The 15620-nt window shown below is 44.6% G+C and overlaps 1 protein-coding gene across 1 annotated transcript in view; it reads right to left on the bottom strand.

Annotated features, from left to right (window-relative positions):
• The window catches only part of LOC112249368 (nuclear factor of activated T-cells, cytoplasmic 3-like), an 84152-nt gene that overhangs the window by 47414 nt on the left and 21118 nt on the right, over positions 1-15620 (bottom strand). The window contains exon 2 of the mRNA XM_042320194.1: positions 11109-12270. Within this exon, the coding sequence (XP_042176128.1) occupies positions 11109-12270 (1162 nt within the window). The remainder of the gene's footprint in view (positions 1-11108; positions 12271-15620) is intronic.

The following is a 15620-nucleotide window of genomic DNA, read 5'->3' on the forward strand; positions in this document are numbered from 1 at the left end:
TACATTGAGCCAGTTATAAAAACTTGGCTACATTGAGCCAGTTATAAAGACTTGGCTACATTGAGCCAGTTATAAAGACGGGGCTACATTGAGCCAGTTATAAAGACTTGGCTACATTGAGCCAGTTATAAGGACTTGGCTACACTGAGCCAGTTATAAAGACTTGGCTACATTGAGCCAGTTATAAGGACTTGGCTACAATGAGCCAGTTATAAGGATGTGGCTACATTGAGCCAGTTATAAAGACTTGGCTACACTGAGCCAGTTATAAAGACTTGGCTACACTGAGCCAGTTATAAAGATGTGACTACATTGATCCAGTTATAAAGACTTGGCTACATTGAGCCAGTTATAAAGACTTGGCTACATTGAGCCAGTTATAAAGACTTGGCTACATTGAGCCAGTTATAAAGACTTGGCTACATTGAGCCAGTTATAAAGACTTGGCTACATTGAGCCAGTTATAAAGACGGGGCTACATTGAGCCAGTTATAAAGACGGGGCTACATTGAGCCATTGAGCCAGTTATACGGGGCTACATTGAGCCAGTTATAAAGATGGGGCTACATTGAGCCAGTTATAAAGACATGGCTACACTGAGCCAGTTATAAAGACGTGACTACATTGAGCCAGACTTGGCCATTGATCCAGTTATAAAGACTTGGCTACATTGAGCCAGTTATAAAGACTTGGCTACATTGATCCAGTTATAAAGACTTGGCTACATTGAGCCAGTTATAAAGACTTGGCTACATTGAGCCAGTTATAAAGACGGGGCTACATTGAGTCAGTTATAAAGATGGGGCTACATTGAGCCAGTTATAAAGACGGGGCTACATTGAGCCAGTTATAAAGACGGGGCTACATTGAGCCAGTTATAAAGACTTAGCTACATTGAGCCAGTTATAAAGACTTGGCTACACTGAGCCAGTTATAAGGACTTGGCTACATTGAGCCAGTTATAAAGACTTGGCTACACTGAGCCAGTTATAAAAGACTTGAGCAGTTATAAAGACTTGGCTACACTGAGCCAGTTATATAAGGACTTGGCTACACTGAGCCAGTTATAAAGACTTGGCTACATTGAGCCAGTTTATAAAGATAAGGATGTGGCTACATTGAGCCAGTTATAAAGACTTGGCTACATTGAGCCAGTTATAAAGATGTGGCTACATTGAGCCAGTTATAAAGACTTGGCTACATTGAGCCAGTTATAAAGACTTGGCTACATTGAGCCAGTTATAAAGACTTGGCTACATTGAGCCAGTTATAAAGACTTGGCTACATTGAGCCAGTTATAAAAGACATTGAGCCAGTTATTGGCTACATTGAGCCAGTTATAAAGATGGGGCTACATTGAGCCAGTTATAAAGACTTGGCTACATTGAGCCAGTTATAAGGACTTGGCTACATTGAGCCAGTTATAAAGACTTGGCTACATTGAGCCAGTTATAAAGACGGGGCTACATTGAGCCAGTTGTAAAGACTTGGCTACATTGAGCCAGTTATAAAGACTTGGCTACACTGAGCCAGTTATAAGGACTTGGCCACATTGAGCCAGTTATAAAGACTTGGCTACACTGAGCCAGTTATAAGGACTTGGCTACACTGAGCCAGTTATAAAGACTTGGCTACATTGAGCCAGTTATAAAGACGGGGCTACATTGAGCCAGTTATAAAGACTTGGCTACATTGAGCCAGTTATAAAGACTTGGCTACACTGAGCCAGTTATAAAGACTTGGCTACATTGAGCCAGTTATAAAGACTTGGCTAGCCAGTTATAAAGACTTGAGCCAGTTATAAAGACTTGGCTACATTGAGCCAGTTATAAAGATGGCTACATTGAGCCAGTTATAAAGACTTGGCTACATTGAGCCAGTTATAAAGACGGGGCTACATTGAGCCAGTTATAAACACTTGGCTACACTGAGCCAGTTATAAAGACTTGGCTACATTGATCCAGTTATAAAGACTTGGCTACATTGAGCCAGTTATAAAGACTTGGCTACATTGAGCCAGTTATAAAGACTTGGCTACATTGAGCCAGTTATAAAGACTTGGCTACACTGAGCCAGTTATAAGGACTTGGCTACACTGAGCCAGTTATAAAGACTTGGCTACATTGAGCCAGTTATAAAGACGGGGCTACATTGAGCCAGTTATAAAGACTTGGCTACATTGAGCCAGTTATAAAGACGGGGCTACATTGAGCCAGTTATAAAAACTTGGCTACATTGAGCCAGTTATAAAGACTTGGCTACACTGAGCCAGTTATAAAGATGTGACTACATTGAGCCAGTTATAAAGACATTGAGCTACACTGAGCCAGTTATAAAAGGACTTGGCTACACTGAGCCAGTTATAAAGACTTGGCTACATTGAGCCAGTTATAAAGACTTGGCTACATTGAGCCAGTTATAAAGACTTGGCTACATTGAGCCAGTTATAAAGACGGGGCTACATTGAGCCAGTTATAAAGACGGGGCTACATTGAGCCAGTTATAAAGACGGGGCTACATTGAGCCAGTTATAAAGACGGGGCTACATTGAGCCAGTTATAAGGACTTGGCTACATTGAGCCAGTTATAAGGACTTGGCTACATTGAGCCAGTTATAAGGACTTGGCTACATTGAGCCAGTTATAAAGACGGGGCTACATTGAGCCAGTTATAAAGACATGGCTACACTGAGCCAGTTATAAAGACGTGACTACATTGAGCCAGTTATAAAAACTTGGCTACATTGAGCCAGTTATAAAGACTTGGCTACATTGATCCAGTTATAAAGACTTGGCTACATTGAGCCAGTTATAAAGATGGGGCTACATTGAGCCAGTTATAAAGACTTGGCTACATTGAGCCAGTTATAAAGACTTGGCTACACTGAGCCAGTTATAAGGACTTGGCTACATTGAGCCAGTTATAAAGACTTGGCTACACTGAGCCAGTTATAAGGACTTGGCTACACTGAGCCAGTTATAAGGACTTGGCTACACTGAGCCAGTTATAAAGACTTGGCTACATTGAGCCAGTTATAAAGACGGGGCTACATTGAGCCAGTTATAAAGACTTGGCTACATTGAGCCAGTTATAAAGACTTGGCTACACTGAGCCAGTTATAAGGACTTGGCTACACTGAGCCAGTTATAAGGACTTGGCTACATTGAGCCAGTTATAAGGATGTGGCTACATTGAGCCAGTTATAAAGACTTGGCTACATTGAGCCAGTTATAAAGACTTGGCTACACTGAGCCAGTTATAAAGATGTGACTACATTGATCCAGTTATAAAGACTTGGCTACATTGAGCCAGTTATAAAGACTTGGCTACATTGAGCCAGTTATAAAGACTTGGCTACATTGAGCCAGTTATAAAGACTTGGCTACATTGAGCCAGTTATAAAGACGGGGCTACATTGAGTCAGTTATAAAGATGGGGCTACATTGAGCCAGTTATAAAGACGGGGCTACATTGAGCCAGTTATAAAGACGGGGCTACATTGAGCCAGTTATAAAGACTTGGCTACACTGAGCCAGTTATAAGGACTTGGCTACATTGAGCCAGTTATAAAGACTTGGCTACATTGAGCCAGTTATAAAGACTTGGCTACACTGAGCCAGTTATAAGGACTTGGCTACACTGAGCCAGTTATAAAGACTTGGCTACATTGAGCCAGTTATAAAGACTTGGCTACATTGAGCCAGTTATAAGGATGTGGCTACATTGAGCCAGTTATAAAGACTTGGCTACATTGAGCCAGTTATAAAGACTTGGCTACACTGAGCCAGTTATAAAGATGTGACTACATTGAGCCAGTTATAAAGACTTGGCTACATTGAGCCAGTTATAAAGACGGGGCTACATTGAGCCAGTTATAAACACTTGGCTACACTGAGCCAGTTATAAAGACTTGGCTACATTGATCCAGTTATAAAGACTTGGCTACATTGAGCCAGTTATAAAGACTTGGCTACATTGAGCCAGTTATAAAGACTTGGCTACATTGAGCCAGTTATAAGGACTTGGCTACATTGAGCCAGTTATAAAGACTTGGACTTGGCTACATTGAGCCAGTTATAAAGACTTGGCTACATTGAGCCAGTTATAAAAGACTTGGCTACACTGAGCCAGTTATAAGGACTTGGCCACATTGAGCCAGTTATAAAGACTTGGCTACATTGAGCCAGTTATAAAGACTTGGCTACACTGAGCCAGTTATAAAGACTTGGCTACATTGAGCCAGTTATAAAGACGGGGCTACATTGAGCCAGTTATAAAGACTTGGCTACATTGAGCCAGTTATAAAGACTTGGCTACATTGAGCCAGTTATAAAGACTTGGCTACACTGAGCCAGTTATAAGGACTTGGCTACATTGAGCCAGTTATAAAGGATGTGGCTACATTGAGCCAGTTATAAAGACTTGGCTACATTGAGCCAGTTATAAAGACTTGGCTACACTGAGCCAGTTATAAAGATGTGACTACATTGAGCCAGTTATAAAGACTTGGCTACATTGAGCCAGTTATAAAGACTTGGCTACATTGAGCCAGTTATAAAGACTTGGCTACATTGAGCCAGTTATAAAGACTTGGCTACATTGAGCCAGTTATAAAGACGGGGCTACATTGAGTCAGTTATAAAGATGGGGCTACATTGAGCCAGTTATAAAGACGGGGCTACATTGAGCCAGTTATAAAGACGGGGCTACATTGAGCCAGTTATAAAGACTTGGCTACATTGAGCCAGTTATAAAGACTTGGCTACATTGAGCCAGTTATAAAGACGTGGCTACATTGAGCCAGTTATAAAGACGGGGCTACATTGAGCCAGTTATAAAGATGGGGCTACATTGAGCCAGTTATAAAGACGGGGCTACATTGAGCCAGTTATAAAGACTGGGCTACATTGAGCCAGTTATAAGGACTTGGCTACATTGAGCCAGTTATAAGGACTTGGCTACATTGAGCCAGTTATAAGGACTTGGCTACATTGAGCCAGTTATAAAGACGGGGCTACATTGAGCCAGTTATAAAGACGGGGCTACATTGAGCCAGTTATAAAGACGGAGCTACATTGAGCCAGTTATAAAGACTTGACTACATTGAGCCAGTTATAAAGACGGGGCTACATTGAGCCAGTTATAAAGACGGGGCTACATTGAGCCAGTTATAAGGACTTGGCTACATTGAGCCAGTTATAAAGACGGGGCTACATTGAGCCAGTTATAAAGACGGGGCTACATTGAGCCAGTTATAAAGACGTGGCTACATTGAGCCAGTTATAAGGACGTGGCTACATTGAGCCAGTTATAAAGACTTGGCTACATTGAGCCAGTTATAAAGACTTGGCTACTTTGAGCCAGTTATAAAGACGGGGCTACATTGAGCCAGTTATAAAGACGGGGCTACATTGAGCCAGTTATAAGGACTTGGCTACATTGAGCCAGTTATAAGGACTTGGCTACATTGAGCCAGTTATAAGGACTTGGCTACATTGAGCCAGTTATAAAGACGGGGCTACATTGAGCCAGTTATAAAGACGGGGCTACATTGAGCCAGTTATAAAGACTTGACTGCATTGAGCCAGTTATAAAGACTTGGCTACATTGAGCCAGTTCAGGAGCTCTCAGTATGTGTTCCATACAGCATGATAAAGGTGTTCCTGGTCTGTTACAGTTACAGGGAGACACAGTTTGCTCTAACACAGCACTTTGCAGTACAAATGGGGAGAAATTAAACATGTGTAGGTGTGTGTGCATCCATGGTCTATGAGTATGAGGAATGATACACACCACTGTAATCTGTCCTAGCAGGCAGACATTTACACCACATTATGCCTCTCTCTACAGTAACTAGCCTAACCACGAAGGCTAGCCTAACCTTCTCCGCTAGTCAAAGAAAGTCACTAACCATGGCCTATTGTTTCTTTATGTGCCCCGGCAGGTCGTGGCAAAACTAAAATTGTGCTTTCAACAGGCCATGGTATGCCAGACAAACATGCCACACAGAAATGCCCTCCACTCAGCCCTCACACAGCAGGCAGACCACAGACACAAATAAAATGAATGTTAACTTGCTAAAGGCCAGGGAACTCAAAAAGAACTCAACAGAGTAGCAAAACATGAGTCAGTCAGTTTTTCCCTATCCTCCATGGCTCTATCAGAAGCTGGGCAGCTGGCTGACTCCGAACACCATCAGTCAGGCTAAATGGGAGAAATGTGGTGGCTGGCTTTCTTTGGAGCCGGTTCACTGAATAAACTGTTGTCCAGAGGAAAGAATGACATTTGAAGAAAGATAGAAGCACGTGTCTCTAACATTGTGGTCAATGAGGGGTATTCTACCACTGGCATCTGTTCTTCTGCGATTTTGAATCAAAGTAGGCTATAGGACAGCCTGTCCTGGTAGCCTAGATTCCCCCACAGCACATGGCAGAGGAAAGCCCCCATGAATATGATCACATTGCATGCTATAAAGATGTACTGCACGAGTCACAACTATTCTAAATAAAAATGTAGACTTCTCGGACCCAAATCAAGTCTATTCCTGGACTTCGAAGCCATTTGAATAAGAATTCTCCAATGAGCATGCTTTGTAGTCCAGAAGTAATCTTAATCTAGGTCTGGGAAACCGCCTCTAAAAGTTTAAGGCCTAAAAACAAAGGTGGGTGTAACAGTGGCTTGTCTCGTACCCTCCAATGCCACCGACATAACACCAGAAGTGTATGTTTTCCCTGGCCAGCAGCCACAGTAACACAAGAGGGGTTTGGTAGCTAGGAAACCTGAGCGTTGTGGCGGGCGGAGGGAGCGGGTTGGAGCAGAGGTCGGAACCTGGATTAGCCTGAATTAGCGTAACCTTTCTAGGGTATGCTGCTCGGTACCGCGGGGCTCTGGGGCTCCCAGTCTGGTGCTACAAGTCACCACCTGCGGCCTTCAGCCGCTCCCCTGTACATCTCTCATTCTTTATTTAACTTTTATTTCACTAGGAAAGTCAGTTAAGAACAAACTCTTATTTACAATGACGGCCTATCAAAAGGCAAAAGGCCTCCTGCGGGAGAGGGGCTGGTATTAAGATAAAAAATAAATAACAAAAAAAGAAAAAGAAACAACAACAATACACACATCACGACAAAAGAGACAACACTACATAAAGAGAGACCTAAGACAACAACATAGCATGGTAGCAACACAACATGACAACAACATGGTAGCAACACAACATGGCAGCAGCACAAAACATTATTGGGCACAGACAACAGCACTAAGGGCAAGAAGGTAGAAACAACAATGCATCACGCGGAGCAGCCACAACTGTCAGTAAGAGGTGGAGAGGTCCAGTTTGAGTGTTTTTTTGCAGATCGTTCCAGTCACTAGCTAGAGCAAACTGTAAAGAGGAGGGACCCAGGGATGTGTGTGCTTTGGGGACCTTTAACAGAATGTGACTGGCAGAACGGGTGTTTTTTGTGGAGGATGAGAGCTGCAGTAGATCTGTCAGGTAGGGGGCAGTGAGGCCAAAGAGGGTTTTATAAATAAGCATCAACCAGTGGGTCTTGCGACGGGTATACAGAGATGACCAGTTTACAGAGATGTATAGAGTGCAGTGATGTGTCCTATAAGGAGCATAGGTGGCAAATCAGATGGCCGAATAGTAAAGAACATCTAGCCAGCTCGAGAGCACCCTTACCCGCCGATCTATAAATTACATCTCCATAATCTAGCATGGGTAGGATGGTCATCTGAATCAGGGTTAGTTTGGCAGCTGGGGTGAAAGAGGAGCAATTACGATAGAGGAAACCAAGTCTAGATTTAACCTTAACCTGCAGCTTTGATATGTGCTGAGAGAAGGACAGTGTACGGTCTAGTCATACTCCCAAGTACTTGTATGAGGTGACTACCTCAAGCTCTAAACCCCCAGAGGTTAGTAGTAATCACACCGGTGGGGAGAGAGGCATTCTTCTTACCAAACCACATTACCTTTGTTTTGGAGACATTCAGAACAAGGTTAAGGGCAAAGAAAGCTTGTTGGACACTAAGAAAGCTTTGTTGTAGTAGAGTTTAACACAAAATCCAAGGAGGGGCCAGCTGAGCATAAGACAGGCATATAAATAGATGAGAGAGCCTCCTACTGCCTGAGCTATGTTGTTGATGTAAATTGAGAAGAGTGTGGGGCCTAGGATCGAGCCTTGGGGTACTCTCTTAGTGACAGACAGTGGCTGAGACAGTAGATTTTCTGACTTTATAAAATGCACTCTTTAAGAGAGTGCTAGTTAGCAAACCAGGCCAAAGACCTCTCAGGAACACTTAGCCGGCCCACAAGAATGGAATGGTCTACCGTATCAAAAGCTTTGGCCAAGTCAATAAAAATATCAGCACAACATTGCTTAGAATCAAAGGCAATGGTGACATCATTGAGGACCTTTAAGGTTGCAGTGACACATCCATAACCTGAGCGGAAACCAGATTGCATACCAGAGAGAATACTATAGACATCAAGAAAGCCAGTCAGTTGATTATTGACAGGTTTTTCCAACACTTTTGATAAACAGGGCAAAATAGAAATAGGCCTATAACAGTTAGGATCAGCTTGATCTCCCCCTTTAAATAAAGGACACACCGTGGCTGCCTTCCAAGCAATGGGAACCTCCCCAGAGAGGAGAGACATGTTAAAAAGGTTGGAGAAAGGCTTGGTGATGATAGGGGCAGCAACCTTAAAGAAGAAAGGGTCTAAACCATCTCACCCAGATGGTTTTTTAGAGTCAAGTTTCAGGAGCTCCTTTAGCACCTAGAATCAGTGACAGCCTGCAGGGAGAAACTTTGTAGCGGGGCAGGGGAAAGAGGGAGGAGCATCGGGGCTAGTCGCATTAGAAGGGGTGGGAGATGAGGAAATGTTGGACAAGCAAGGAGGCATGACTGAGTCAAATAGGAATCATCACTTAAGTGGTGATTAAAGAGTTCAGCCATGTGCACCTTGTCAGTAACAACCACATCATCAACATTAAGGGACATGGGCAGCTGTGAGGAGGGTTTATTCTCTAAGTCTTTAACCGAGAGAACTGCTCTTTAAAAAGTAACTAACATTGGCCTTCCGGATAGCCTGAGTGCACTTATTTCTAATTTGCCTGAACGAGATCCAGTCAGCCTGAGTATGCGTGTGCTGAGCCATAGAGCCGTTCTTAGCCCCACTAAATGTCATATCAACCTGAATACCGGTATGTGAATATGTATGTCTATGGTTAGCCCTGAGGTGGGATGGACTAGCCTGGTTACAGATCTTTTTGTGCAGTATAGCCAACTACAATGGTCATTTTCATGCCCATTGTCTATACAGCAAACAAATATGGGATCAAGATATAGGGAGGGACTGGGAGGGAGGGCTCCCCGAATCCACCCCCAGTCTGTCTGAGGCTCAGACTTGGAGCCCCCCGCCCCATGCCTCTGTTTCCTCCACCCCCAGTCTGTCTGAGGCTCAGACTCGGAGCCCCCGCCCATGCCTCTGTTTCCTCCACCCCCAGTCTGTCTGAGGCTCAGACTCGGAGCCCCCCGCCCCATGCCTCTGTTTCCTCCACCACCAGCCACTGAACACTGACAGCTACCCAGCAGACAGACGCCAGGACCATCTGTTCAGCAGAACACCTCCCAGACACAGCTTCTCTGACTAGAGACTAGGGTTGTCACGATACCAGTGTGGCGATACTACGATACCACATTTTCCTTGGTAAAAAAAAAACAGGAAGCAGACTAAACTCTATGGTTGTTTTCAAAAACTGTATGGTTTATTTTCAACTATAGGACTGTTATGTCATTAGAAATTATGTCTGCTTCATTTTTTGTTTCCTTGCCACGATACTTCTGAGTATCGCGATACTGGTATCATGGTGACAACCCTAGTGGAGACACTTCCAGAACCTTCTACAGCAGACAGGAGAGATCCCACCCACAGTCACAGCACTCACTACATCCAACAGTGGAAGCCTACTCTAGTCCTAAAGACCTAATCATTTTGTAAATAGTGGTTTATCCTAGATATGAATATACTCTTGTAGCAGGGCATTAGACCACTATAACAAGGTGCAGTGTTGACCCCTTTCTGGAAGGTGTCTGTGAATTGGCAGCCAGACTGTGGTGTTTCATGAAGGCTGGGTTAGATGGTGGTGGTGTGGCCCCTCAGCCATATGTGACCTGTGCTGATTTATAGCGCTAGAGGCCAGAGAACACAAACAAGGCTGAGACTTCATCTGCTGCACACATTGGGAGAGCAGAGAAGGGAAACTTTAACCCGCTCTTTCTGATAGAAGTCAGTGCGTCACGACGATCAAGAGCTTCTGGTTACGCCGATTTCCAGATAAAAAGTGTGTGTGTGTGTGTTTGTGTGAGAGAGACGTGCGCATGTGCTTCCCCCCAGGCACCAATAACCTTATGTTACACTGTTGTGCTACTTCAGACAGCGCCATCATGTCTCTGTGGCTCATTAAATGTTTCAGCCCATGTGGGTCTAAAGAAGTGACTTTCCCAGAACCTACAATTTGAGCGCATTTGAGTCAAACCTACAGACAGTTATACCGGTGCAACCTACTGAATATTATACTAGTGCACCTCTGATAGGTGCAGACTAAGTGCAGTGTAGTTCCCCTGTTCCAATTCAATTAGGCTACATAATTGTGACTCCGGAGATCTGGATATCCGACTGCAAGCTCAAATTTGAGGAATGCTTGCCCAACTGTCCAAGCCATTGCATAACCACTTCCATTATAAAATAGTAGTACGAACAGTGTCTTAATGCTCTTATCGGGATCAAACAGGCTACTGAACATTTTGTTCTTTATCACTAATCCTATAAAGGTCCCATAAAGGTTCCTATCTGTACCTTTCATGTACTCTACCTTGCCCTAGTAATATTAATGACTCTGATGAGTGTGTATTCATTCTAAATGCTGACTAAAGCTAAAGATGACTTGTGATTAGTGTTGCAAAATATCTTCCTTGGTTATTCAGATATCCTGGTTGGAGGATTCCTTCCCTGCTTATTCCCTCCTGATTCTGGGAATCCTCCAACCAACACTTATTTCCAACTCTATCTGAAATTGAGAGGGTAGGTACAGGAAGTGACATACCTGAAGATGGGTGTGTTTCCTGGTTTGGGTTTGTTCCATGTGAAATGTGAGGGCACTGAGAGAAACTGTTCCCCTGGCCCGTCCTTCTTCAGGGAGTGCAAGGTGTCTTCCGAGGGAGAATCCATGAGGGGGGACCCGTTCCCAGAGTCGTCCAGGCCCAGGTCCCCCTTCCCCCCAATGGAGCATGTCCGGTCCTGGGAAGTCTTCCTAGTCTTGGAGGGGATGTCTGCCTCGGAAGGGCAGCACTGGAACATGCCCATGGAGGGGCTTCCTATCCAGGTGTCCTCTGTCACGCTGCCCCTTGGGGACGGCTCGGGGGTGGGGATCGGGGAGTGGTGTGGGGACACGGAGCCCACCGGGTAGCAGATGTCTGCGCTGGAGTGGCGTCTTTTCCCGCAAGGTGAGGTGGGGCGTGAGGAGGAGCGGGACGGCGGCCGGGGGCTCAGCCAGTTCTCGTCGGTGACGGAGGTGCGTGGGGAGTGGCAGGGGGAGACTCGGGGGGACAGGGAGTGGTGAAAGGCAGGGTGGTGGTGCTGATGCCCAGCCCACAGACCCTCCTCCAGGACCCCAGGGTGAGGGGAGCAGCCAGGGGAGGTGCGGGGAGACCCCAGGGTAAACCTTGCGGCCGCTTCGTTCAGCTCAGAGTCCACGTCATCGTACACGTGGGAGAAGGACTCGCAGGACGAGGCGTCTGAGAACCAGCTCCTGGAGGACAGGGAGCTGCAGGGGGACGGGCTGAGAGTTGAGTCCCGGTATGAGTGGTCTAAGGGCAGGTACAGGTGGTCCCTGGACAGGGGCCGGTCCCCATGGTGGTAGTCCCCATCATTACCTCTAAGATTGTCCTCGTTAGCGTCCATCTCCTGCTGACAGCTGGGGGAGATAGAGGTGATCTGGATGCTAGGACACTCAAAGGCTTTGGGAGGCCCCCCACCCCCACCTGCAGGGCTGGATTTGTTTTTATTGACATTGTCCTGGACCTCATAGTTGGGGTCGAACACCTTGTGGGACTGCAGGCGCTGATGGGGGGAGGAGCTGATGACTTGGGAGTGGGAGTGAGGCTGCATGCTGCCATTGCGAGACTGACCCATAGACTGGTTGTTGACCACGGACTGCTGGCCCACATTGAGGATGTAGAACGACGTATTGTCGTCAGGCTCCAGATCTGAAGAGGAATGATGGAGAGAAAAAGGACCATAAGTCACCATCACAATAACCGCTCTATGGGCCATACAATACCTATTTGCATTATATGAGGAGGATGCTAAACTTGTGATCTGGCAATGCCTTTGAACTTAATTTATTTCAACAGAACATTAATTTGACCCCTATTGCTGTGAGATCGGAGCCACTGCACCGCCAGGGGAGTGATACGGATAGACCCAGGCAAACAGCTCCACTATCTCCCTGACAAACACCTTTATTGGTGCTTTATTGCTGTGGTTTTCATTCTGCTAGTCTTGAACGGGAGTTGGCTTGACACACACATACACACATATGAGGAGTTACTTTGCTTCGCTGCAAACAAGGATAGTCCTCATCTACAACAGTAGGTACATTATGGTCTACTGATAGGCTACCTCCATTCCAGACATAGTCCTACATTCCAGAGGGTCGGGGGGATGTGAGAGGTGTGTGTGTGTGTGTGTGTGTGTGTGTGTGTGTGTGTTTAGACAGGCAGAAAGAAAACGGGCATGGTTCCAAGAGGGATAACCGATGAGCATCGCTCCTCAGGAAACAAATTCACACAACGGTGCATGCTCTCTCCTGTCATCATGGCAGCACCAGCACTTTAATAATACACATCAGCCCTGCCTCAGTGATGGTCTGGCCACACACAGGCACAAAGACAGGCACACACAGACACAGGCACAAATACAAGCACGCACGCACACACACAAAGGATAGGTGGCTCACAGACAACAACCTATTGTCCACCAACACCACTCTATTTGTAGTTATTGATAAACTGGCTGGACCTAACTGGGACACGAACACAGGACAGCGTCACTACACGCCCCTGGACTCAACATGAGAAATACACCATGTCATGATCTATTCCATAGTTCTGTTCAATATTAGGACTTAGTACAAAGATGAAGAGAATTTGCAATATTGAACCTATGTAACTTTGTGAAAATACAGTTCACTTTGAACTACTGTTGCAGCAGTAGTGTAAATCACTTAACATAGTTGTGCTGTGCTCTCCTGTGAAGTACAAATAACTGAACCAAAGGTGCACATAATCATGATATTTACACACCCAGTTCAAGTCATAGGCAATGGTCGATTTCAAAACAGTTTCTGCAAAAAAGCTGGTTCTTCAGGAAAAAAAACACTTTGAAAGGATCATAAGAACAGAAACAAATCCTGTGCGTCAACATATTTAGGAAACCACAGTCTTCTAAAGCTAAAGATAAGTGGAAATATCAGAATCAGTGTAAAAAGGAACATTTTAAGAGAGGAGCAGCCTACTCAATTATCTCTCCCTCCCTCCCTCCCTCCCTCGCAGCAGTCTATTCATAGCTGCTCCACAGTGGCCCTGCCTGCCTGTCAGTGTCACAAGACTGCTGTATCCTGTGACGACAGAGGGAGACATCATCTGACTGACGGAGGAATAGACGGAATGTATGGTGTGTGTGTGTGTATGGAGGAGGACAACAGAGCGGGTCAACAGCCTGCTGCACTGTGCCGCCTCGACCCGCCCCCCTGAGCCCTCAGAGGAAGGACAAGACAACACACTAACAAAGGCATGGCGTACAGTATGTGGAAGGATATACTAACTAAAGCACTGCTATCGGGCTGGATAGTCATACACTGTAGGCCTATCTTTCCATAGCATCTGGAAAAACACACACATTTACTTTGTGTTGTTCCGTTACTTTCTAGTCAAGTTTAAAAAAATAAATAATTCAAAAGTAGTGTGGCGCGGTATACTGAAACGCTTGTACTTTTCCGATTCTAGAAGCTGAAAAACGATTCGGTACTAGAATTAGTATTACTTTTGGTACTTCTGTCAAATGTTTCTCACGGCGTCTACTGAGAGAGGATCAAGTCTATCAGTGCAGTCCCCTTATAGCGCAAGAGTACGCTGCCTCTAGACTAGCCTGTCCTGAAGAACTCGCTGGGCTGCATCACTATTTGCGCTGCACAGAAGTTAACACGCTTAAACGTCATGTAGAAATGTTGATTACTGTTCGCTAAACAATGGCCAAGAGCTAAATAATACAACACTTTACAATGCAGAAAGTGTGTGTGTGTGTGTGTGAGAGAGAGAGAGAGATAATGACGTCATGGGTCTTAAAGAGACAGCACAGACTTTGATCAAAGAAGAGATTACTTCTTCCATGCACATTTAGTTGATCAGTACAATATAATAAGTCCCAAATGGAAGGGAAACAGATTGTTTTGATATCTACAGTCTCGTGAAATCAGTGAAAACAAGCTCAATAACTAAAAGGCATGCACACATCCTACTGAATATGATTTCATCTGTATTGTGAATAGGCCTAGGCTAAATCTTGATGACCCAGTTTATCAATAGACTAGAGATTTTCCATTCAAATAAATTATTACCATTATGTTGTCATGTAGTTATTTGTTTTACCAAAGCCAAATTGATTGTATGACTGACTCATTTATGCCTACATTCAAAAATGTAATGACATCAACTGCCATTCTGTGACTTTGGCTAATATGCCTTCCTTTTCCCTTGGTATTGTTTTGGTATTGTGATGGTATCAAGTATTGTGATAGTAAACTGGTATTGGTATCATAATCTAAATACTGGTATCGTGACAACACCCTTCAAAGGGCACAGGATTGGACAGCCCTGGTAGTTTCCCACGCAATTCAATAAATGTAGCCAATTTAATAAATGGTCAACGGTAGAAATCGAGTTAGACAAACCTGTAGGCCAATACTTTGTGAATCACATTGCATTAAAGAAATCCATTGGGAGGTATGAATTGAAAGTGGAAAACAATTCAGTTTACATTAGCCAGAAGTAAGCACTCAAAATACATTTGCCTGGATATTTAAAGTGCAAAGAAGCCAATATTCACTGCCAAATGCAGACATATTAAAAAGGGGTTACTTTCAAGGCAGTCATTTTCAATTGCATATTAATTAACAAGAGCAGGTCTACAAATACACCTCCGTTATTAAAGATCTATTGAATATTGTCTGTTTCCAAGAGCCTGCTGGAAAGAGAGAAAACTATCTGCAGACTGTGTTGTACGTGTGTGTGTGTGTGTGTGTGTGTGTGTGTGAGGCACCTGTTGTGTTGTAAATGTACATATCCCCCTCTTTTAAATGCTGTTCTAAATGATTGAGGTGGCATGGCCAGCCATCATTTAATACTCAACCCTACCACACTGCAGGCTGCCAGCTCAGTTCATTAACATCACTCACTCAATGATGAGAGACAGAGAGAAATGGTCATCTCCCTGTCTTGTCTGGGACCACTGACAGAGATACAGCTAGAACAGAGTCAGACACAACACATGAGCTAAT

The sequence above is a fragment of the Oncorhynchus tshawytscha genome, linkage group LG04 (assembly GCF_018296145.1).
Source record: "Oncorhynchus tshawytscha isolate Ot180627B linkage group LG04, Otsh_v2.0, whole genome shotgun sequence".
Classification (NCBI taxonomy): Eukaryota; Metazoa; Chordata; class Actinopteri; order Salmoniformes; family Salmonidae; genus Oncorhynchus; species Oncorhynchus tshawytscha.